General features: G+C 40.7%; 1 protein-coding gene across 13 annotated transcripts; it reads left to right on the top strand.

The window, feature by feature from the left end:
- Nucleotides 1-79: 79 nt before the first annotated feature.
- Nucleotides 80-21,448, top strand: LOC135490817 (endosome/lysosome-associated apoptosis and autophagy regulator family member 2-like). 13 transcript variants are annotated; one of them, XM_064776341.1, is made up of 24 exons: nucleotides 80-327; nucleotides 1,391-1,514; nucleotides 3,406-3,613; nucleotides 4,292-4,439; nucleotides 4,729-4,818; nucleotides 5,091-5,199; nucleotides 5,481-5,719; nucleotides 5,882-5,993; nucleotides 6,188-6,361; nucleotides 6,579-6,796; nucleotides 6,948-7,015; nucleotides 7,172-7,372; nucleotides 7,878-7,901; nucleotides 8,949-9,167; nucleotides 9,458-9,584; nucleotides 10,149-10,250; nucleotides 13,198-13,399; nucleotides 13,687-13,726; nucleotides 13,897-14,139; nucleotides 14,260-14,415; nucleotides 14,710-14,884; nucleotides 15,766-15,805; nucleotides 16,749-16,769; nucleotides 18,946-21,448. In XM_064776341.1, exons 1-24 carry the CDS (start codon nucleotides 229-231, stop codon nucleotides 18,948-18,950), a joined length of 3,144 nt encoding a protein of 1,047 aa, XP_064632411.1. In that variant the 5' UTR covers nucleotides 80-228; the 3' UTR covers nucleotides 18,951-21,448. The 13 variants fall into 13 exon arrangements, with proteins under 13 accessions (XP_064632411.1, XP_064632412.1, XP_064632417.1 ...); XM_064776342.1 differs by lacking the exons at nucleotides 10,149-10,250; nucleotides 15,766-15,805 and adding exons at nucleotides 10,908-10,949; nucleotides 12,018-12,062; XM_064776347.1 differs by lacking the exon at nucleotides 15,766-15,805 and adding an exon at nucleotides 15,385-15,440 and having other exon boundaries at nucleotides 18,946-18,996.
- The last annotated feature ends 3,986 nt before the right edge of the window (nucleotides 21,449-25,434 follow it).

Genomic DNA, 25,434 nt, shown 5'->3' on the forward strand with positions numbered 1-25,434 from the left:
TCAAAACTCGAACGTCTTACTCGGGTGAATTCAGAGTCGAACCCAGTAAGTTGGACTGCGCATGATCGGCAGAGATTAACTTCCTGTCTGTGGAGAGGAAAATTTAGAAAAATCTCTCCAATATTTAGCCATATTTCTCATCATTTAGGAAAGGGAGACACATTTCAAGGATTGTAAAACGTTCCTTTGGTATATTTGTACATTCCTTCAGTAAAGACGAACTTTCAAATGTATCGGTTTCGAAGTAATTGCCATTTGTTGGCAGCCGTGATCTGCGCTTCGGTTTTGCAGCTGGTCGTTACAGACACACTTCCAACATGCCAGCCGGTGAGTATGCGTTGTGTGGCCAATATACATACATGTACATTTGTAATGTAGCTGTTTATGTTTACCGATACTGTCATATATGTATAGCTTGGTTGACCTGAAATACCACACTTCAGAAGTTGGCCTGGAAGTGGCGACGGTACGTTTTAGACGATGGGAGACGAAAGCCGCACTGAGACTGAGGATGCAATTTTAATCATTCCGAATATCACATTTTAGCAGTCTCCAATTGAATTGTCTAAAAAAGTAAAACATACCGTTGCCACCCCTGGGCCAACTTCTTAAGTGTCGTATTCATCATTCATAAGACAACCTGCAAAAACAATTTTCGGCCATTTTCACAGGCAGCGTTTGTTTACCATGGCATATTCCTGAAATAAATGTGGTTTCAAAGTTCGATCCTCTGTCGCATGTTTTTTTACACACATCAAAGTTCTGAGCGGGAAGTTTGCAGATGTATAATTGATAAATTATTTAAAATTCTCTGATACTGATAGATTAAGATGATTGCAGCCAGGCTGTCCTATTTTCACATTCCAACCATGTCTAGCTCTTGGTATCAAGAGTGCGTCGCCGAGTACACAGTCTAGAAACTGATGATGATAATGGTGATAATTGAGCAAATTATTCGCTCCTAATATCAATCATCCTATTGTGTTGGCTTGTCCCAGATGTACAAATGTCACTGTGTGTTGGAACATAGAGGTGATGAACACTATACACATGAATGAATGGTCCAGACATGAACTTGGTACATAATAATGATATATAATCTTCAGCAATTGATAATGCTTGTAGTCATACACGAAAGTGCTAAACCAAAAGCACTACACTTCGTCCTACAGGCTTTTCATTAAAAGTTAATTGACCAATATGACATTGTATGATTGATGAAGTAATTTCAATTTTTTTCTAGCATGAGCCACAGATTCAATTTTTTTGACTAGACTGGTGGATCAGGTCTCAAACTGGATGAAGAGACATCTATTTGTCTCCATTCTCATTTCATCCACAGACATAAAGAGTCACCATTTCATGTCTGTCTTTTTGTTTATATTTGCAGAAAGATTTTCATTACGAGTATACAGAGTGTGATAGCTACGGTGGTCGATGGAGGGTATCGGTACCCAGCCCTGCCACATGTATAGGTGGCGCTCCTAATCCACCAATCAGAGGGAAGGAGTGCAGTAAGTGGTTTACCTTACATGTTACATGTATTCTCATACAGAACAGTTTCTGTTGTTCAGATTTTATCGTCTGACAATTAGGTTGGATACAAAATTTCTTGACACCTATGTTCAAACAAAAGGTTTCTGAAAGTAGTGGCACTGAACATAAATAAAATGGCAGCAAAATCTTAAGTGGATGTATTTGCGAACATGATAGGTTGGCAAAAATATGGTGGTTCACAGTATTTCAATCATTTCCTGCGTAATTTGTAATTTCATCTTATTTGCAAAGCACATAATCGCTCTTATTGTCCGATCGTCAAGTAAATTCCATCTGAAATTATGAGCAATTAGATTAGGAACTGCGTAGATCTGGATGTGTGTATCTGCCCACGTGGCCTCTATGTACCCGGGATGAGTCATGCATGTCATGTGCGCTTGGATATTTGGCAAACAGCTGCATTAAAGGTTGCCATGGTTATCATAACGAAAGACTTAAAAAAATAGATAGATTTGTTGTGATGTTCAAATTCAATTCAAATTAATGAATGGATTGTTCTTTTATTCTGTTGTTCACTTGGTTGTGTTGGCCAGATTCATTATTTTGTTCGCTCACACCCTGAACTGCCATCATTCAATTTCAAACAGTATGCTATCACAATAACTTGTATCACTGCACCGATTTCATCGCCAAGCAGCTATAATCTTTACAAACAAACAATCACAAATAATGTAATTTCCATGTTTTATTCCTCAGGGTAACAGCTGTCATGGCCATTGGCACAGTCTTAATTCATTCAAGTCCTTTGTACGTAGTTGCGAGGATTTGCATAGATTGCCTTAACCATGTCTACTTGGCTGTGATCAAGATAATAAGCTAACAAATGGCTCTTTTATGACAAGCTGTTTCTAATATCTGATGTCCTACATGTATGATATGAAATGGAGTGAACGAGGCATTTTAGTCACTAATATGGATGGTGCCATCAGGTTAGGGTCTTCTTTTGCCCATATAAGTAAGAAGACAGTCAAAAAGCAAGTACTGTAGGAGTTGGATGACTGCACAGATCAGTGTGACTGTGGCTGTGCATAAACAAAAGAGTCGCTCATCCTGAGGATGATTCCAACAGGTGGTTGTGATGAGTCACACATAGCACACAGATGAGCATGAATATGGTGGTGAATACAGAGCCAGCTGGCCAGCAGAATCAATAAATAATGCTGTGTACACTTTTATGATTACGATTCTATACAGTTCAAGTATGTAGGTCATGTGCATGCTGAGTGAAATAATATGTCTTCTGTGCCAAAATATCTGGCCCGTTGTAAGGTCAAGTCAGCTGTAGTCTAAAGACGACCTTGTGGCTTGACTCGGAAAACAGCTTGTGCTAAAATATTAGAGTACACAAGGCTGACTTTATACTCAACTACCAATATCAAATAAGTGCCAAAGTGGTTGGTTCTGATAGCAAACATTAGTGACACCCCTCAGGCTGACTGATGACGTTACTTACATGTAGACCACTCTAACTGGTTGTGAAGTGTGGTTGTGTGGGCGATGTTATATCCTGAGCCTGTTGGTTTCCAACATACAAAAATGTAATATGAATGCAATCATGCTAAAAAGTAGTCTCGCTGGTGGCTGCTCTTTCTTGTTGGGTTGGCTAACAAGTTTGAAAAGCAAGCAAGCCAGCCACCATCATTTTTAGTGTTTGTGTGTTTCCTTTGAAACGTCAGCCCACTTTGTGGTTATATAGTGCATGTATGTCTGCCAAGATATTAGCTTCAATCACTCTGTGAAATGCATAGATGCTGCCCCTCCAATAACACACTGAATGTTCTGTTGCTGTTATAGATTTCTCACCAGTGTCACATATTTCAATGGGTTGTATTTCAATTTCTCTCTCAGAGTTCACCTGCAAACCTGGCTCATACCTGGACATCAACGGAGACCAGCAGTGTAAGGAATGTCCAGCTGGGTCCTACTCGCTCGGGGGTGGGGTCAGGTTCGACAGCTGGGCGACTCTGCCGACTGGGTTCTCCATCAAGACAGAAGAGTTCAGCGGCGGTGCGACAGGATTCTCTGAGACATCAAAGGGGAGCACCAACTGTTCCAAGTAGGTAGTGCCTGTGCGGTTTTCTTCCTAGTTAATAGAGTACTTGTAAATCGACTCATGGGCAAAGATGCGTGAAACTGAAAGAACTCCATCTCTCCTGGAAATAAATTGTTCACTAATTTCCTGTTAGATTTTAAAAGCTAGCTGGCCCGCAGCCCTGCCAGTCAACCAACTTCATTGAAATTGCCAATCCTTTCTGATAAGAACTTCATGATTTATTTCATTTGATTCAGTCGAAGTCATTTCCATTAGCACCACATCGTTACCATTCCCATGGTATTGGCATGATATGGCCTGTGACATCACCATCACTAAGAAATTAGTCTTTCGTTCTTGATCTGGAGTTGGATTTCAGTCGCCATGGAAACTAAGCTGTTTACACAAGATGAGGCAGGTGGCATACACGCCATAGGAACAGGGATGGGTAGATTGTATACTTGCAGTTCCTATCAACTGAAATGCTGGGGGGGGGGGGGTAGGTTTGCTGGTAGAATTCATTTCAAGAAAAGTACATTTGCAATCTACCTGACTAATCCTTTTCTTGGCATTGCTAGTGAAGATTTGTCAGTCTGTATGGTGATGTAGGAAGTATCGAAACTACAAAATCTGTTTGACATGGTGAACTACAGACTACACGTTGCTTGATCTGAAAGATTTCTATCAACTTTCTCATTCCAGAACTGGCTGGCAACCACGAGGAGAGTTCATTGCCTCGTTTGCTGATTCGTGTACAGCTAGTCTCGTGTACTCGGCAAATCTGGTCAAAGCTGGCTCAGTCTCGTTCAAGTACAAGTACAATGATGAGAGCACTATATTCCACTTCTATGTAAGTTGTGCCTGTTGGTATTGGCAATACTCCCTAGGCAATGGCCCCCTGTCTGTCCTGGAGAATGTCCCCAGAGTTACCAAAGAATATCGTACCTGAGATACTGTGATCTTGACACAGTTCTTCTGGTTGTGAAACATTGAAATAAAGGGATCTCATTACATTTTTGCGAGCAAATGCTCAGAAGTACCAAAGTATTGAGTGTAAAATGCATAAAACAGAATATTTCATTCTATCGCCAATTGAAACTGAGGAAATTCACGAATTCACGAATCTTGTGTGATTGTAGGTGGAGAATGATCTGTGCCAGACATACACTGACAGGAAGTCTAATGTGTGGCCCGCAATGACCGAAGAAGGCGAATGGAAAACACACAGGGTAAGAAAGATATCAAAGTGGTAATGCCATTGGACCAAGTAGTCACGGATCTACCTCAGGCTACAACAGTTGCCACAGTAGTGCCAATCAAAAGGACAGGGTTTCAATCCTTCTCAATGCTCCAGAGTGGGATCTTATATCATATGGAGTTCTCTAACAGCATGGCAAAGGGCAAGAGGGGCTTTACCATCGCCTACTCTTGATCCGTATACAAACTTTTCCTGGAAATATAAGCTTTTGGGTAGTAACTGGGATTGCCTCATCTTTTGCAGATGAATCTCAAGTCGGGAGTGAACATTCTTTACTGGAAAACTATAGACATCAACCGGGACAGTGAACATAACATCAAACCTGTCCTTATCAAGGAAATCATGATTGATGGTAGGTACCTGTCTTTCAGATTATCCGGTCACGATCATAAAGTGATTGAAACAATCCTAAAGTGTTTTTTCTGTCCAAGATGGCCAATCCTGTTGTCTGTCACAATTCATCCTAGTCACCATAAAGCTGATGCTGGATGCAGGGTCTGGAAAGGCTGACCTTTTCCCTCAGGACTGCATTCAATCAACACCTAATTTGTCCACACTGCCCATATGCCTGGCCTTGTAATACTGCCGTAAAAGTAAAAATGTCATGTAGATGATCGCATTTGCTGATTTCAGGTGTTGCCTTCACATCTGAGTGTACCATGTGTAAAGGAGGTACCTACAGCCCAAAGGGAGCCTCGGAATGTTCCCCATGTGCTGTGAATACATATTCTGCAAAGAGCGCTGAGACATGTGCACCTTGTGACAAGAACACCCAGTATGCGCCCATCAAGTCTGACAAATGTTTGACACGCCCTGCATGTAAAGCAAAGGATTATTTCGAGTATTCTACACCATGTGATAGTAACATTGAGGTAGGTCATCAATGCGGACAATTCTTCTTGTTTGTTCTTTTATTCGATATGTTTTCCTGTTTAATAAAGCTTGAATAGAGAAGTTGATATATGTAGTAGACTAGTGTTGGAAGAACAAGACTAGAGTAATATTCAGTACGATCTCTTTCCTTCGTTGCTCAGACCCAGAAGTACTACAAGTGGATTGAGCCCCAGATCTGTCGGACTGACCTCCCCGGTGCTGCTCAGCTCCCAACGCCAGGAAAGAAGGAGAAGTGTCCGCCATGTAACCCAGGTGAGTCAAGGCTGCTGACTAGGGAGCTACCAGTTGTGATCTGTCAGCACATCGTATCCTTGTATCCATATGAGTGTCAATCTGTAACTGTCAGTATTGGGTAAAAGTTGAGTGCAGTGTCCAATTATGATTGAGTGGATTGCAAGACGGAAACAATTAAGTAGAGATATTTTGCAATGTTCTCTATTTTGCAGGTATGGCTGCCAATACTACTGGATCTTGTGTGTTCTGCCCATCCAATCAGTTCTCCAACGGTAGCGTGCCGTGTGAGGAGTGCCCGGTCTCGACTGCCCCTGTCTATGGTATCGTCTACAGATGGTGGAACAACATCCCACAGAATGTCTCAACTAGCTGTATGTCAATGGACAGTAAGTATTCTCATACAATAGACACAGAGCAGATACCATTCAAGAAATCATGCCATTTTGGAACTTTTCAGGACTCTTGCTAAAGTTCAAAGTTTGGGTATGAACAAGGTTGACGAAATTGAACCTTCAGAACTTTCTCAATTAGTCCAATAGATATACTCATCATTGCTAGGAAGCTACCTCATCGATTTTTCATTCATACTTGTCAAATTTTCAGAATCTGGTTGTGCGACTACCAACGGTTGGATCCCAACAGGTGACCACATCACCAGTGGAAAAGGTCATGCCGACGATGCTTACCTTGTCTTGTCTCTCAACGTTGGAGGTTTCAAGGGCAATGAGGGGTCGTTCCAAGGTCAAGCAGCAGAGATTGCACAACTCTCCTTCGTCTTTGAGCTAAACTGTACAACAAAGTGTGCCTTCTTCTTCATTGAGGTAAGGATGATTATCCCGGTTCACTCGTTGATTTTGATCAAGACCTCACACACTCCCCTCAACCAGTTTTTCCTGGACAGATCTTTTGGTTTTTGAAAAGTCTCTGAATACCCCTAATGCAGTGTGCTCTGTTATTGTTTTGCATTTGTAGGATTCTCCAGAAAGGGGGGCCTCGGTCATCCAAACCTGGTCAGGAACACAGAAGAAACAGAAATTTACGTGAGTACACATGTTCATTTTCATGGGTATCACCAACTTACATAGCATTTACACCTGTTTACCTTTGTACATCTGCTTCCTTGTTTTAACCGCAGACGTCACTTTGTAAACAACAAGTCAACACTGAATTGAACACTGGCATATGTCTCCTTGCAGATTCCCGATTACTAAGAACCGTGCTGCGACCTTCAACTGGGCGTTCCAAAAGACGAGCTGGGAGGAGGCGTTTGCTATGGAGAAACAATCCAAACTCTACACAAATGATGTGGCCAAGATTTATGCTATCAATGTGACGAATACGGATGGGGGTGGCGCGTATGAGTGTCTGCCTTGCCCTGAGGGCATGACCAAAACCGGGTAGGTACAGGAGGGAGATGCCCTCATTGATATTGAAGCCAGAATAAAGTAATTACTTTCTTACGCCTTTCAATTAAATCGACATGGATGATTTGGGATCTCTTAAACTGCAGTGAAGAGGTGTGAGAGTAATTAAGAGTGGGTTGATTTGACAGGTGATGACTGTGTTACACAGTAGTCACAATTGTGTTTGAATCATTCAAATTGACACATCTGTCACTTTCAGTCCTCCTCATTTCTTGAAAAAGATAGGGTATCAATATGTCCGTTGTTGTAGTAACAATGAGCACTTGGCAAGTGCATCAGCCTGGATGCAGTGATATTGTGTCCAGATCCAGATGCTGTGAGTCTGTACAAGCTCTGGGTCTTGTAGACGTGGACCAAGTCTGCGTACACTGAATTAAGATTGTGCACACGGTCGGGGCAAAATGAATGTTCAGCAGAACACGACTGTATACTTGCACTACACATTCCTCTATTCATGTTCACAATATGATACTTTCAGTCATTACACAATCAAAAGATTCAGGTAGACTAACTGGTGGTTGAGAATTGCATGTGTGCCATCCTTTAGTTACAGCGGTTATTTTGTAGAATTCATCAAAGTGGCCTGTTCTTCCGTCAGTGGCCGGTGGATTTTGGGGGCATTACTTGGGGGCATTACTTTCTAATGGCTAGGGCCTAGTTGTTCAATCCCTGGGGCTCAATCGATACTATACTAGCAGTAACATTGGCAATGAGTCCTTCACTGAAGGAGATGATGTACACTGGCGCTTGTCTTGAATGCTGTTTGAGCAACTGGGCCCAGTTCAATATACCTCAAGCTGTAGAATTCCGTTGCTCACTCGTTTGATTTGTGCTATTTGACTTTATTTCCATCCTCTTCCCACGCATTTACTTCTTGTTTTGGGTCGGCTACAATTTTAAGCCTTTAGCTTTCACGGAGCCTAAACCTATAGATTATCAGACCTGTTGCAGAAAAAGTACTATGTCAAGAATCATGTGGTACCATGAAGTAATGTCAGAATTGGCCATGTACCAAAGGTTTTGGCCTCGTGATGCGATGGTTTTCAAGTGGAATCTGGTTGTCTCTGGGGATTTTCTGGCAGTTTAAACTCAAGCTTTGCTGGTCGTAAGGAACTCTGCCTTGGATCCGTTAAACATTCGAATTTCATAATATGAAGGGAATTGTTTGTATCTTATGTCAGTAATGGTGGTTTGGTAGTATCTTTTTCAATTGCTTTATCCTCAGCCTGGTCCTTTCTTTCTTCCTGAAACAAGTTCATGAACCAAAGTCTTGGCCTTCAAGCTTAACTGTCGTTTTACATTTTGGTCCAACCCTCACCTGCCCTTCTTTGGTTTCCTTGAAAGACACTTATCTTTAGATCATGTTGATTTTTTTCATTTGATGATTTACCAGCTAGCAGTTACTTGAGTCTTAGAAATTCACTTTGCTCCTCAACCCGTCAGTTTAGTTTGCAAGAGATATTCTGGAAACGTCCAGAAAAGTATTTTTAACCTCTGATAATATTTCACTTAATGTACATGAATGTAGTGTATTCTTCTATTTGTACAGGTGCATCCCATGTCCAGCGGGGGCCTACATCCAGCGCAACACAACCAAGTGTAAAAAGTGCCCAGCAAACACCGTCATCCATGGCCAACGTCCGTTTGGGATCGAATCGTGTCAGAAGTGTGGCCCAGGTCTCTTGTCGAAGAACCACAAGAGTTGTTACAGTGACTGCAAGTTTGTGTCGCCAGAGGGACGAGAGTATGACTTCAGTCCTCTCTCAAAGTGAGTCTAACTTGGTCTCCCTTGATCTGGCTGATATGATGTCTATGTCACATGAAGAGTTTTGGTGTATATTTCTCAACCAGCCTTTATCTGAGTAACTCTTACATTCGAGTTGATTCAGACAAGTGAAGAGCTGGTGAACATCCTCTCGTTGGGAGAGAACTTGCTTGAGTTGGTGTACACAAAACTTGGGTGAAGTCCCACAGTATGCTAGTTTGGGGAGGCCCCCTCTATGTGTTATCTCCTGACTGACATTGCCTGTCTTGACATTGCTCATGTAATTCTTTCAGCGCCCAGATTGTGACTGGAGCTCACCTCTTCACCTCTAGTGGCACCCAGTACTACCATATCTTCAATATCAGTTTGTGTGGAAAAGAGATGGTGCAGTCTAATTGTTACAATAACTTCACTGTCGGGGTAAGTCATCACCTTTGTGTTAAGCAGTACTTTTTGTTACGTTGCTATTTTGTTTCCTCATTTCAAAATTGAGTTCTGTTTTGTTAGTGCAACCATTACAGTCATACATGTATGTGTTATAACGAACATTCACGACTGCACCCTACGATTTGTACATACATGTCTGTGCAAGTCTAACTTGGCTCATTACTTGTCACAGTTTCACTTCCTTGATTCAATCATAAGATCAGTGTATTTGTAACTAACACTGAGTTGCATGAGACTGCACTCTTTCATAAAGTAATCCCTCAGTCATCTCTTATTCGTCTCTTCTCCACTGCAATGCTCGACTTCACTATCAAAGCCTCTCACAATATGGTTTTCAAGAGAATGTGGAATACTTATAAGTATGTTCCTCAGACCTGTAGAATACTGTTGAACATTGCTCTTCCCTGCTCAAATAGAACTCTTGTTGTACAATTTTCAAAAAGGTGAATATTTTATGGCCTGCCAGGCACACTACCTGTTTTCGACCAGAAAATATCTGATCGATGACCCTACAATCTCTTTCTGTGGTATCTACAGACCCAGGGTCCCACAACATCACAACAAGCCCTACTTCGCCATCTTAGTGGAATGAAAATACAAAAATCTGGCTCATTCAACTTGTTATCATCTCTTCATAAAGTAAGTGGCCATTCGTCGCAGTCCAAAACCCGGCCATACCCATTAGTGTGAGATCCCAACTCTAAAATCAGACCTACACTTACAGACCAAAAGCCACCAAGTTGTAAATAAACACTCCTCCTTCAATCCATTTTGACTGAAAAGTTTAAAATATTGCCTTTGTGTGCATTTCAGATTCACTTCTGTTTGTTTTCTTCTTTCTTTCTTATCTCATTCCTTTGCTCAGCTTCATAATCCTTTATTGACTATTTGTTTACCAGAAAGGATGGTCTGTGACTGGCCTTTGTGTACAAGCAATACTTCATGTCACTCTTGTTTATTTTCTACTTGTCTCACCATTTGTTGCTGTTTTGTTGCATAATAGAGTCCCGAAGAATCCACGAACCTTGCTGTGGTAATTAGTCTTATTCCCTGTACACAATGGGATTATCTATTAACAACTATAATCATTATGCTTAGTTGTAATCCCTGTTGAAACTGATTAACCTTTTGAAGTTTAGAGTAGTGTATTCATCTAAGCTAACATAATCTAACCCCAGTCTTCTTTCAGCATTACTGACCAATGTGTAAATAATGCTTCCTCTTACCAGTAACTAACACAAGGATTTGAAACACAATTTCATAGAAATTTATGCAATCATTTAATGACTTTTTAAGACAAGCAGTCCATTCCTGCCTGGCATGATCTTAAAACGACCGGCAAGTACTGAACTAGACTAATTGTGCTGGGTTTTATCATGATTATGATTACTCATGGGTCAAGCCAATGAACCTTTTCTCAGGCAAGCTACTGCTATTCGGTGGCCTGCATCAAGCTTTGGCCCTTATAGCTTCTTGGTTTATATTTACCCTGGTGATAATGGGTTTTATAGAAATATTCATTTCCTCCCCCACTGATTCGGTTTGATCATTCTACTGAGAATATTTTGCAGTCATTTTCTACAGAACTATACATCCACGTAGTCATGATAATATTAGTTCCCTAAATAACCTCATCTTTATTTTGGCTTGGGTTATGGATTGCTTTGGCTTCCTGCTTGAACGGCAACAGGAGCTCAGTTGTTTTCATTTGGTCTTCCATCATACCAATCATTATTTGTCACTTTATTGCATTCACAGTGGCAGGTACTCCAGGTATGGCAAATTCAAATTCATGATTCAAAATATCTTGATTTGATATCTCAATTTGATGCATTTTCAACTTTGAATTTGAGTTCATTTTACATTGTCGTCCCTACAACGCTTGTACCCCTCCTCTTCAGACTTGAAGTTTGTGATATTATTATGAAGTCTTCCCGTGTCCTGCATGATTGTTAAGAAAATTTATAGTGATGTAAGGCAGATTGATTACACTCCATAAAGGATTAGGAACTTGGGGATAATATGGTGAAAATGATGAGTTCTGTTTTCAACTCCAGGAGTGAGATAAAGTCAAAGCATCAGAAGGTATTTCATGATCTTCTAGCCCAGAGCCACACTCACAGAATGGCATCTTGTGTCCTGTCTAGTTCCCCTCTTGTCAAAGAAAAAACAAGGAGACGTCTTTTTGTGAAGTTTGCCAATAGTCCTAATCATACTAATCTCTTTCAGATCCAAAACTCATGCTTTTACTTACAACCTGTGCTTAACTCCCTTAACCCAGCTGTTGTACCTTACCCTGATTCTCAGACTAATGATGGTGAAAAGAGCCATTGACCAGCAATCAGTCGGCTTATAAGCTTTATATGATGCACTGCATGCTTTATTATCTCACTTGCACTCTTCCAGAGTCATCACCCTGATAGTGGTAGTAATGGTACACAAGTAGCTCATGTATGATTCAAGTTTTCAACTGGTTTTGATGGTTTACTTTGGGTACAGGGCCTCAGTGACTCCAAGCTTATTACGCATGTGTTCATTGACTAATATTGTAGATCCCATCGAAGACAAAGTGACTAGCACTGTGTCAGGAAAATATGATTTGATGTTGAAACCACGAAATGAATGCTAACACAATAGTCAATGGAATGTCTGGTTTTGGAGTTAGTGAGGAGATATCTGTTTGATCTTAGATGGCTTGACTGAATGCTAGTGCCCTGTCACTCAGGACTGCATGGCCTCTTCTACCAAATTTTCTAGGCATTTTGTCTTGCGCTTGCCTGATGTTTGCTTCCCATTGTGCAGGTGCCATGCACTGATCAGTCAAAGTTCAGGAGATGGCCAACAGTCCTGAATGATCTTGCTGATTTTGAATTTGGTGTTGGATGTTTGCGATATATTTCGAAATGGGATCATGTATGTCATAATCTCGATGAGATTCTGTGTGTTAGATCTAGCCGCTCTTGCCAATTGGCCTTTTCTCACGAGCCGAGGGTGCGTTGGGCTTTCATGGGTTTGTAGCTTCAAAATGGTGAAAGAGATGAGACATTTCATGCATGTTTTTTTGGTTTACATTTCCAACCTAGTTTGTCAACAACAGATGTTAGCCCTGATGACCATCTGTTAGATTTGAAACTCTGCATGATGTGAGAGATAGAATCCCATGTACTTGTATGTTGGCTGTCCTCGAATGCATGATGATTAAACACAGTGCATTCTAGTGTTCATGGCTAAGGCCATCCAATTCAAAGTATTACAGAGCTTGGCCTTGAAGTTAGAAGTGCCTTGGCCTTGTAGTTGACTACTGAAAGTCCATTCAGTATCTGTGGTCTTGATATGACATCATGACTTTTGTGGTAATTGAAGCTTCAGAGGTATCAAGCTTAAGCAGGCAAACCTTCTTGTTTGTAGAAAAGCTGTTGTTTGAAAATTGAATGGCAGTTGAGCTGACAAATAATTACACAGAACCTTTTGGCACATGCCCACACTTGGCTATCATAACCACAATAGTTGGTTCAATTTCCTCACTTTCTTATTATTGCCTTACCCAGATGTGGACAAATTTACTCAAAATTGATGTTTATTTCAGCAACTCATCCCGAGTGTCTCACACATTAGTGCGTTCGTCTGCCGGTCGACCATTATCCCGCCCAAGAACCCAATGGCTGAACAGGTTCTGTCTGCGCAGCCAGTGAGCCTGGGAGACCTCTTGGTCAACATCAGCAGCCATCACAACAAGACTAAAGACCTAATGAATGAGAGGCTGAAGACGGCAGGATGGCCCATTGATGGTAAGACTAGGAACAGGATACAAGGTCAAGACTGTGAAACCTCTATCAGGGAGGGTGGCGTCTGACGCTTAATAACATAGTTTGAATGAAAAGACTAAAGAGGCTGATGGTTCATAGCAGGGCATGTCGTAAGTCCCTTCCTTGTTTAGAATTTGTGACTGGATTGCTCTTGTTGGAACTGATTTTGGACAATGGAAGTAGGTTTTGGCCAGCAAGATCCAAGGAGTGTCAATCATACCCCGGTACAGAGTTCATATCTAAGAATGTTTTAAACTTTTCTTTTCCAGAGGATGACATGGATATTCACTTCACGTTCAACACAGAAGTGTAAGTACTTGTTACCAGATTTAATATCAAAAAGGTCAAAAAGCTAAAATTGTAGATCTAACTCCATTGTAATCATCTCAGGCTTGGATTTTATCATGGCTGACATGAGACTCTGTAAGATCTTAACAGAGAGAGTACTGTGTGTTTATTGGTTCTTTCCATCTTTTCAGCCCAACAGCTGCGTGCTCTAGAGGCCGCTCGGTCATCATCACCATGAGATGTGACGTCAAGGAACAAGGCAACGGAACCATTGAGCTGCCGCCCAAATGTCCCGATGGGACGTGCGACGGTTGTAACTTCCACTTCTTGTGGAAGAGTCGCCACGCTTGCCCCCAGTGCAAGGACGAGGACTATGAGGAGGTGAAGGGAGAATGCATCAAAGGAGAACAGACCATCTATCACTATCCACCCAAGTAGGTTGATTTGTCGAGTGTCTTCTTCTCCGGCCCAGTTGATCTTGTCTCCATTTGGTGCTCCAAGTTTCATTGAATCTCCCTATTGCGTTTTGTTGAATACTCCCTGTTCCATTTCAGACATTGTGTCTTGTCTGGTACTGATAACAAACCCAAGAAGACGACGATGAAGTGCTCCGTACTGCCGATGTGGGTTTGGATCTTCCTGGCCTCACTAGGTGGCACTGGCATCCTTATGTGCCTGCTCATTTTCTACTGTTGGGGCAAGAACAAGAGGTGAGGACGTCAACTCTTCAGCACTTTCACTCCAGTGACTCCAGTCAGCTGGATAAATCTGCACTCTGCATTTTCACTTTGCTTCTCATCAGTCCTTCCATCAGGATGAAACCATTTACCTCTGATGTCCTTTCTGGTTCTTTATGCAGTGAACCTTCAGAACATGTGTGTATGACTCCAACCATTAACCGTCAAAATCTCTATAGTATAAAGCCGTCCATTGGTAGGATGGCCGTCTGGTAGACCCTTGGTGGTATCCCGTCCTCTTGATGAAATCTGCTGAATGTATTTCAGGCTCGAGTACAAGTACATGAAGCTAGTCACTGCATCGAACACCAAGGATGGTGAGCTGCCTGCTGCCGAGACGTGCGCCCTGGATGAGGATGAGGATGATGACCAGTTTGATGTGAAATACAAGGAGAGCAAGGGCAAGAAGTTGTTTAACAAGCTGATTGCTATGGCTGGGAAGGTAGGTTACAAACGATAGGGCAGCTGTTCAATGCATAAAGGTAGTAACTGTGTTTGTTTGGTTTTACTGTGACTGTTGAAGAGTTACAGCTCTTTTTCATGGAGCCATAACGAGTATGGACAGAACCACTAGGGTATGTCAAGAACATGCACTTATATCCAGAAGGAGACGCTGCCTGAAATCAAAATCAAACTGCCTTTCTGCATGAATAGCTGAGGGCTGTCTTACTATAAGGTCCACTGACTCGTGTCCACAAGGGCGGGTTAGCACCATATCATCATCATTACACTCACAGGTTGGGTTTGGTCTATAACATGTGCGATTCGTGTGGGAAACTCGCCCGTTTTTATGACATTTCGTACAAACTGAGGGATGAGCTGCAGTTTCAATAAAAGTATTCCTATCCGACTTTGGGGCCAGATTGCAACCATATTACTAGACTTCTAGTGGTGGCAACATTTGAGTCTCAGTTGACACTCATCCTTGTCCTTTGCCTCTAGACTAACAGGTTTGAAAGATTTGATACAGACTAGTATCATGGGACACAACAAGCAAGGTACGATTACCCCAAGAAACTGCAGGAATGTTCTTCAAAAACTGTTCATTCTTCATCTTTGGCTGGGGAGGATTTTAAGTCTTGACGTGGTGGATGACTTTGCATTCGCATGTCTTCATTCATCTCTCGTCTTCTCGACACAAATTTTGAAATGAAAACTCTGTAAATCAATGCAGCTAAAACAGTCTCGCGGAATCTACATTGCATATTTATCATGAGAACCGGTCGTATTAGGACTAACTGTTGTCATTGACAGTAGGTAAAGGGAGGTCAAACAGCCATAAATGAATGAAAACTAACATGTGCTGCCCCCTCTGGGTTTCAGGAAAATGAGAAACAAACTCAAAACCCAATGTGGTCCCTTGGTAAGTGGTTTCACTCTCATGCTCAGTAACATGAGATTCTAGTAGATGGCATACTAAAACATACCCTCTGATCCAACAGAGCCATTATACAAGCTATTTACACTCAAGTAACACAATAGGCTGTCCTTCCTGTATTCAAGCCTTTCATACTATCCTAACACAATAGGTTGTGTATTTAAGCTATTCATACTGGCCTTTCACAACAGGCTGTCTGTAATGTATTCATGTGGCGATTGTCACCACTCTATCTCTGTTGTAAGGCAAATGGCTGAATAGTGCAAGAACAATTGCCCCTTCCTTGTAGTTGTATGTGACTAAATATTGTTAAGACAATGTCTCCACCAGTTGAAATAGTGTCACAAGACATTGTAACAACCTGTCTTTAAGTGCTAGTCCTAGAAATATGTGTAACACTCATAGAAATTGTGCTACTTCTGTGTGTTAGTGTAGCATGCTTGCTTCTGTTTAACAAACAAAATTGTGACAACAAATATAATTGAGATTGTCTTGGCAGTAGTTATCATCATAAAACTGACACACATTCAGATTGTATTTTGGCAGAAATATGCTTATGTTCATGAAGAATCCTTGGATCACATTGTCTGGTTTAGTATGCTGTCAACTCAGGTTGAGGTTGTCAGTCTTTTATAAAACGTTGGTTTGTGGCTCCTTGTCAAGATTAAATATCAAATAGAATGCTTCCCAGATATTCATGTTTCATTCAGTGGGCTTTGAGAGTCAAGGATCTGCTAGTGAGTGCTAGATTTTGCACAACTTTTGTGTGGCATGTGGTTTACAGAGTTTTCAGTTGGGTTTACAAGAGTCTTGTTCTGCCTTGATACCCTTTATAAAATGAGTTGAAAAGCCCTCATTATTCAGGCTCCCTCAGTCTTGCTTGTTTTCTCTTTGCTTGGCATAACATGTTTTTATCTTCCCCTCGAAGGAGAAAAACAGAACCTATTACGTAAGTAAACCGCATGGTTTTAGCTGCGGGTGCAGGATTATCCTGGTGACATTAGGCAGGGAGTTAGACGCAAAGTGGAGCTTGACAAATCATTGCTTTGGAGGTGTTCAACTGGGCCTGGGACTTGGTCAAAGCAACACTATCTTGATGTTATCTTCATCATACCATTATGTCTAATGGGCTCAACTTTAGAGATAATATCAAGAAAGAACTTTGTAAGCATAGACCAGGGCTTCCAGCAGTTTTCATTCAAATCTGGACATTTTCTGATGGCTTGAAATCGTGCTGCTCAACATTGCAGCATCTGAGAGAAAATGATTTGTCAAGCTTCTAGTATAGAATGGCCCATGAGCTTTGGATGAGATGGGCAAGTGAGGTTGTGGATTCAATGCATGAGGTGTGCTTTAGATGTAGATGTTTCTTTGGGAAAGGAATTATGAGATGATGAAATTGTCAAAGCAGCCTCGCGTATTTTCAGCCATTCATTTGTTTTCTCAGTCCTTGCTCATGGTCTCATTGTGTATGGTTTGCTACAAGCAGGCGTATGTTGAATACTTCTATCAAATACAATGACTTGCAGCCTTCAAACCCGAAAAATAACTGGTTTGAATATGACTTTGGTAGATTGTGGAAGTATTCAACCTGTGAGACACAAAGATATGGATTGATGCTATTACAGCTCATCTCTGTCGCTTTTACAGTTAATGTCTGCCTCTGTTTGGCTTTAGAATGTGCATGTCCCTGCAATTAGGTTGGTTGAAATGAGACTCGAGCATGTTTCAGTCAGGCCTTCTTGAAACTTGGTCATCTGAGACTTCTCACGGACTTGAACTCTGTCTAGTTCTGACTTGTCTTCATAAGGAAGGATACAACTGTCATGTTCTACAAGACAATCGTCTCCCTATCTGTTGCATGATGCCTGACACTCCTTTCATTCCACCTCACTCATCTGCAACTTCAGTTATGAAACCAGCTTGCAGTCATGCAGGAGAACCAGAGGACTAGAACGCCTGTCGTTGAGCTTAATGACGCTTGACACTGTTCTCTAGCCTGACATCCTCTTCCTAAACGCACCACCTAACACCAGCATGAATTGGGCTTCTTCGTCCAGCAATTTCAACATCTTGTTTGCTGCTGTCTCAATCATGATATTTAAGTTAGCAGGCACAGTTTCTGTTGACTCCAAGACTGTCAGCATCTCCCCCCTGGTTGAGTTGAATGGATGGTCGACTCTAAAAACAGGGTCTGAATCCCTCCAGAATGCACGACCCTACACTGCCTCTACCAGTATGGTATGCTGAGGTGATATTTTCTTGCACTTTTTTGGTGTTCAGGGTCAAAGTTTATTTTTTACAACATTCATGGGGATGAGGTGAAATGTTCAACTCAGGCAGATTTGGCACAGCTGTCCGTTTCAGTTCAATAGAACATCTTCCAATTGCATCAGATGTGGACCTGTCTATTGAATGAATTCATACCCCAATCTCTGTTGGCTAGGGTGACACATCGGAGAATTTTGCTGAACTTCGTAATGACTACCATGCAATGGAGAATACACTGTGGGCTTGTGATCAGTGCCTACATCATCGCAATCAATAACAAAGTGTTTATTCAGTAACATCCTCACTGGTTAGTTTCTGTGTGTGATCATGATTAGATATTGCAGTTGAGCCACAGCCCAAGCTTAGACATGCATCTTTGCTTTACCAATCTCTGTATACGTTTCCCATCAGTTGTAAGGGAAACTCTACCATTCTCTGTGTACGTTTCCTATCAGTTGTAAGGGAAACTCTACCATTCTCTGTATACGTTTCCCATCAGTTGTAAGGGAAACTCTACCATTCTCTGTGTACGTTTCCTATCAGTCGTAAGGGAAACTCTACCATTCTCTGTGTACGTTTCATATCAGTCGTAAGGGAAACTCTACCATTCTCTGTGTACGTTTCATATCAGTTGTAAGGAAAACTCTACCATTCTCTGTGTACGTTTCCTATCAGTCGTAAGGGAAACTCTACCATTCTCTGTGTACGTTTCATATCAGTTGTAAGGAAAACTCTACCATTCTCTGTGTACGTTTCATATCAGTTGTAAGGGAGGATATGTTTCGAATCAACCATGTCTGTAATAGAATGTTCTAGTTTACCAAATAAAGTAAAAATCTGACTTCTTCTTCCAGGGTGACGACAATCCGTTTGAATCCATCAAATTAACCGACAAGGCACCGTTATAGGACTGGTATTACATTGAACATTAAAGTTGAAGAGAATATCCGACTCTACAGCCACACGGAATACGATGGATAAGGGAACATTGATCAGGAGATTTTGGACAATTGGACACTTGCTCCGTAAATTGCGAAATGTCATATTGACTTCTCAAATTTCTTCAAAAGTAGTGCAAGGATCACTTCACCTGTAAATCAGGACATTATCAAATGTCAGACTATTCATTGAAGAGGTGTATTGCTCCTGTGCCCTTCCTGTGGAGGAGACGAGAGCAGCTGTAGATGACCTACAACTTTGTGCAATCATACACTTATGCATGTATAGCTTTCATAGGCTGACCAAAGTTTTGGTACAATTTGCTCGGTCTTAATCAATGAAGATCGACCTATTCAGGAATATCATGAGTGCAATCTATACTAATGTAAAAAATAGTCAATTTCTGGGAATTTCTTGCTCCTGATGATTCTGCTAGGCACGACTGCAAGAAACGTCCACACTGACTTGAATGTTATTCCATTAAGCTATACGCTTGGTGCTGATCAGTTCTTCACGAAAGGACTATTGAAAATTGCAAAGATGTTTTTTGGTCAAATCACTCGCCTGTAATGTTTGAGGTGTGTTTCTTCTAATTTCCGTGCATTCCATTCATGGGTTGGTGATTTTTATCATGCATTCCACATCATAAGTTGATAAATGCTACATTTTGTTTGTGGAGACCTTCCTGCTGAACATTGAATCTCACTTGAACAGAACAGCGAGGAAGAAATGGCCACCTTCAAGTTATGGCAAGCTGTATCACCTCTTCTGTAGTTGTGGTATAGCTCCAGAACATCCCCTGTGTTACTGGGGGAACTGAAAACTATTATGGTGAGATTCACTGTGCAGTGGTGGAGGGCCAACAAAAGTGATTTAACAGACTTGAATGGAGTCCCACTCGGACACATAGAAGATCATTCTATTCTTTACTTTGCTTTAATGAAGTCCATGAAAATTAAGATTATTTGTAAATATTTCTTGATGTACGGTTCTGGTACATATTTTTTGTACATGGAAATGTAATAATATATATATTTTGTCCTAAATTTATCATTCCTATTGCTGGATGTGGACATGAGTGGTGGGAAGGGTTGGTTCCCTATTCTACCACTGGATGGGAGCACTGCTGTTTCAATTCTTCTGTCAGTTGATGATCGGTACGCGGTGTGGTTTGAAGTTAATTTTAAACACTGGTGTCTCTCATGTTGTTATAGGGCAGGGAAGATGTACATACTTTCAATGTTGTAAACATGCTTATACACTGATGGTGGAGATATTTAAAGAAGAGCACGATGTTTGCTTGTATGTTTAACTATTTATTTTGAGGACCAATTCCTCACTGATCTTTTGAAGATGCCACCAAATGGTAGACATCGTTGGATGTGATGTATGACATACATGCACGTGTACTAATGTACATGGCATACATCCACGTGTACGCATACATGTATGTTGCATGTGGCAGTCAGATTTTGTTTTTTTAGTATTTGCAATTAAGTTTTTCAGAGCGATTTGTTTTGATTATTTTTAAGACATGTTTTGGATATCACCTCTAATATAGATCAGTGTGCACTGCATAAAGGTAATGCATTCGGTGCTAGGTGTTTTGAGTTTTTATAGACCTGTAGTGTTAGACTAAGAGACCGAGAGTATTATGATTTATATTCCTAGAGAATAGGTTCTTTGAATAATTTGATTTTGTGTTTATATGCAGTGCTAAATTGTGTTTGAAAAGTACTGTTTCCACTCTTTTTTCAAAATTTTTGCAAAGCTGTTCATGAGAGTGAGGGCTAACAAGAAATGCCATAATAAGTGTCATCATTCTCATAATTGAACTATTCGATTCTTTCATTCCTTCAAACATTGACAAGATATGTTTCAGGGGTTCATTAGTGTTTTTCTAGTCGTACTGTGTTGTATTAAATGAGTGCAATCATGATATGGGGAAACCTTTCAGACCCGTGTTGTCATCACCAAAGAATAGTTGAGAAATGTCAACTATAAGGGTTAAACTCAAACGTTGTCGATCTGTCAAATGATACCTCAGTTTCCTTCGTGTTTCTTCATCTCTCTGAGAAGTATTAGATAGTTGGTAATGTATGACTGTTATGGGATGGAGCGTGACGTCAACTACAGTCCAATTAGAACGGTTTTAAACTCGGCATTGGTTGTTAGTTGCATTCAATCCGTTCGTCTAAAACATGCTATTGAAATGTTGGAGAATATTTCTATATGTATTCGATTCCAAAACTCATTCTTGCATTCCGCTACACGTCTTCATGATTATACTACCATTTTCTCTATTGTTTCTCCATGTTTTCTGGTTACGGGAATATTTCATTGCCAATCAAATCATTCATAGCCAACATTTTCTAAGGTCATTGTATTCACAATAAATAGGGTCATGAAAGTACCAAATCAATTTTCTGTTCTTTTTTCATCAGTTTCGGTTGTCCAAACCTGAACCAATATCCCATGGATAATGATCTTCAAGACCTGTCAAATGGGTATGCCATCTATCCACTTGGCAGTTTCCACCCATCGTTAACCTAATATGAAGCTGCTGTTCAGGTATCGGTGTGATCTGGTATGTGGAGTGAAGGTCATACTTTCACCACATTCCAACTGCTGGGTATTGGAGATACTACCGACATGTTGTTCACAATGGAGCTTTTCCTTGGCAGCATCTGTGTCACAACCTTCCATGTCCTCGAGATGTGAGGACAACGTCCCAACGTTGCCAAGTCATGAAGAGACTGTCCATGTCACAACGTTACAGGGCAACTATAGACTTGTGGACGTCCCAACATTGTCAGGTTGAGGTACGAGGTGATTGTCCGAGTATTGTCACAACCTCCCATGGCAACTATTGACTATTGTCCCGACATTTCCCAGTTGCTTGCTTACACCCATGCCTGGCTGCTTTCTCCAAATGAAGACTCCGAGCTACAACCCCAACTATGTGAGGACATTGTCCTAAGGCTGCCCGGTTACTCACAGGAAGTCTGATAGTCAATCTGACACTCTCCCATCTGAAAGAGTTAAACATTTATTCAATGGTCTTCACAGGTCATCGGTCTGTGATGGTGCACCTATACAAACAGACTCATTAAAGAAACATAGGAGAATATCGCTCACAATAGCTGCTACATACTATTGCATTCCCGTCATTGATTGAGGCGGCAGTCGGTTCAGTTCGTGATCGTCTTGTGTAGCATTTGCGTCAGTAAGTTCCGTTGCTGAGCACCTGATGAAGTCGACCTGCCTTAGTTACTAACGTTTGTGGAAGATTTAGCAGTCATGAGACACATGACAGCTGTCTCATGTTATAGTATGACTCTAATTTTGCGAGTTGAGAAGTAGGATCATCAGAAAACACCTGTCCCCACCATAGATCTGTCACCTCTAATACTGTAAACTTGATCAGGAGCCATAAAGACTTTCAATGTTTCAGGCCAACCTGCCTTGTAATGGGACATAAGAAAGATGATGTGATTATTCCTGACTAATTTTACAGTAGAGGAACTTTGTATCAAGTACTGAAATGATGAACTCAGCCAGGAATACAAATATCGTTTTATAAAGAAGCAAGCGTGATGTCACAATGTTCATTGGTAACAGCTAGACACCTTGACAACAAATGAGAACTCCGTTGACAGAGTAATCAGTAGCACGTGGTGACGTACATATTTAAGGGATTGCTTTTCATCACCATAGCAACAGAATATTGATAGAACTGAATTTTTGATGGAGTAGAGCAAAGTTTCAATTCTACAGAAAGTTTCTGCGTAGTTTACAGAATAGCGGAAGTTAACTTTGACATAAATTGTCGATACTTGGAGTTGAATATAACATTAACCTCTGTTTGAAAAGCAGAGCTTACTTCAAGGAGATTTACTCAGATTTCATTTATAATTAACATCGCAGACCTGTGCAAAACAAAATTATTTTGTGTCAGCAATTCAGGATTGGCAAAATGTCCACTCAATGTCAGCCCGGATCTCTCCAGAATGAAGTGTTTTGAAAATGTCAAATATGATTTTGCATCTCATGTCCTAAACATGCAGGTTGTCTGGTGGACTTTACTTCTCTAGTCTTATCTGTATAGCTTTTGAAGTTATAAATATGATAAAATATGACAAATAAGTCTTGTATAGTTCCAATTGCTCGGATGTACTCAACATGACACCGTTCAAACAGGGGTGTTTTCAACTTGGCCACCGTTTAATGTGTCTTCATAAAGGTGAACATGAGACCAAGTAAAAGGTCTTTGTTCCTCTCATAACTTTTGATAATGGGCATATTTACTAAGAAAACGTCTCCCAATCGTACATATATATTTCTTCAGATCTGAACTAGGCAGTCCCCATGTACAAATATTTGCTGGGTGAGATTTTTCATTTATGACCATATCACTTCCATTAGTGGCCCGTGTTCTACAACAGGCCTTGGGCTGATTCCTCTGATCTTTGAAGAATGGTGAGGTCTGGTGACCTTTGTAAGGCAATCTTGGTTTGAGGTGGTCTTGCTGCAGCAGAGACTGGAAAATGAACTTCCTTTCGCTGTTCTACTCCAACAGGCACAACCATGTATGGCTGTCTCTAAGGACACTGACATTGAAGGTGTTAAGCAATAAGAGTATAGGCCTACTCTCCAAGTCCATATATGGGATAAAATCCACATAATCACTAGCAATACTATAGCAGAGGCCTGATTTAAACAGGTGAAAGTCTTCCGATTTTAAAATAATCATTCATTTACAGCATGTTGGGTATTATAGTAATCCCATACCAGAATGCTAAGGTTTGTTTAAATCAAACTCAATTGGCAGTTTGTAGTGAAAATGCACACAAATGAACTAGGGGCAAAGTTGACCATGGAAAAGTCTCATTAAACATGTATGTAATCATGTGTTCAGGCCTATGTTGAGACTTTAGGGCTGATCTTCAAGAATAATACTGTATTAGTATTTCTATTGTTGGCGAATAGATTGGCATGCAAGAAAGAAAGTCTGCAGGCAATCTTTCTCTTTCTTCTATATTTCACGCAGGCGATTTTTTGCAAGGAACGGACACACAATCATTAGCCACCAAGTGTGTTAGTGTTGGGGGTTGAATATAAGGATGACGTCCATAAACATCACTGTGTTCCACCATGTTCAGATTGGGTTTGACGGCGTTTCCTTCAGTGTAAAACACTGAGAGAACTGATATTCAACGGACTAATGCTTTATCTGAAAAACCCCAATGGTGACCAGCCCTTTACCCACTCCCACTTCCTTCCATTGTTAGGATTATGAAACACATTGGCGAATGATAAACAAATGACGAAATGAATAAAACAGAATCACTCTATTTCTATAAATACAGAAAGAGGCCATACAATCATTTGGACGGAAATAGAAATGGAATATATATCATATACAGGACATGTAAAGTCTAAAATCTATGATAATACACAGAATCAGTGATGACCTATCCTACACTGTGACCGCATACTTGATAACCATAACAATGACTTGCAAACCAACCAACAACACCAACATCTCTTCAAATATAAAAAAATAGAAAACTGGGATTTTAGCGAGTTTAAACCTACTCTGACATCAGAGTAGGAATTCAGTCACAAAAACACTTAAAATGACATAAAAAAGTAAATTTTGATGCATGGCTTAAATGCCTAACAACGTTTATTAATCATTTTAATCAAATATTTGATACAAAACATTCTGTACATGACTCACTTAAAAGAACTTGAGAAACTGGCTTCAATGTTGCTAGCTGGTTTTTGCAAAAGGTGATGTCTTTTTCAAAAAGGAAGACGATTAAAAATTGATGCACGTATCATAACTCATTACATTGTTGCTCAGCACTCACAAAATCCAGTATCTCTATATCTAGTCGGTTTTTGAACAGCTCCAAGGAAACATTCCAAAAGTTTCAATAGTTTTTCTCCATCAAATCGATTAGTTAGGAGATTCCTACACAAATCACAAAAGGCAACAGCGGGTCACCATAACAACTGGTGGGTTCAGCGAAAACAGAAACAGTGTAGCAACAGTTATAATACTGGATGAAGTAAACAGAGCCCAGCATAAAACTGCTGGATGTTTTTCATCTTTCTGCGGGCATTTACAAACAAACAAGAGTTCTCCATATTGCAGTAAACTCCCCTATGTTTCAGCAAAGGACGTGATATCCAAGAGAACTTGCTTTCAGAAAGTATTTTTGATAAGTCAAATGGTCTGGCAGAGCCAATCTCGCGTATTCCACAGAAAGATGAAAAAAACTGAAACCCCAAGCAAGTTTTCCCTTTCTGCATGGAAAATCAAGTGACCTTTAACATTTCAAACAAGCAGGGGCCATTAACTTAGAAGTTTTGAAGTGACAAGTCTCATTCAATGT

The sequence above is a fragment of the Lineus longissimus genome, chromosome 7 (assembly GCF_910592395.1).
Source record: "Lineus longissimus chromosome 7, tnLinLong1.2, whole genome shotgun sequence".
NCBI classification, from domain to species: Eukaryota; Metazoa; Nemertea; class Pilidiophora; order Heteronemertea; family Lineidae; genus Lineus; species Lineus longissimus.

Bases quoted from the DNA above. Each gene is read 5' to 3' on its own strand.
- LOC135490817 (XM_064776340.1), top strand. From the start codon at position 229: ATGTATCGGTTTCGAAGTAATTGCCATTTGTTGGCAGCCGTGATCTGC. The intron at 5,994-6,187 runs GTGAGTCAAGGC...TCTATTTTGCAG, and splicing joins GTGTCCGCCATGTAACCCAG to GTATGGCTGCCAATACTACT. The intron at 14,140-14,259 runs GTAGGTTGATTT...GTTCCATTTCAG, and splicing joins ATCTATCACTATCCACCCAA to ACATTGTGTCTTGTCTGGTA.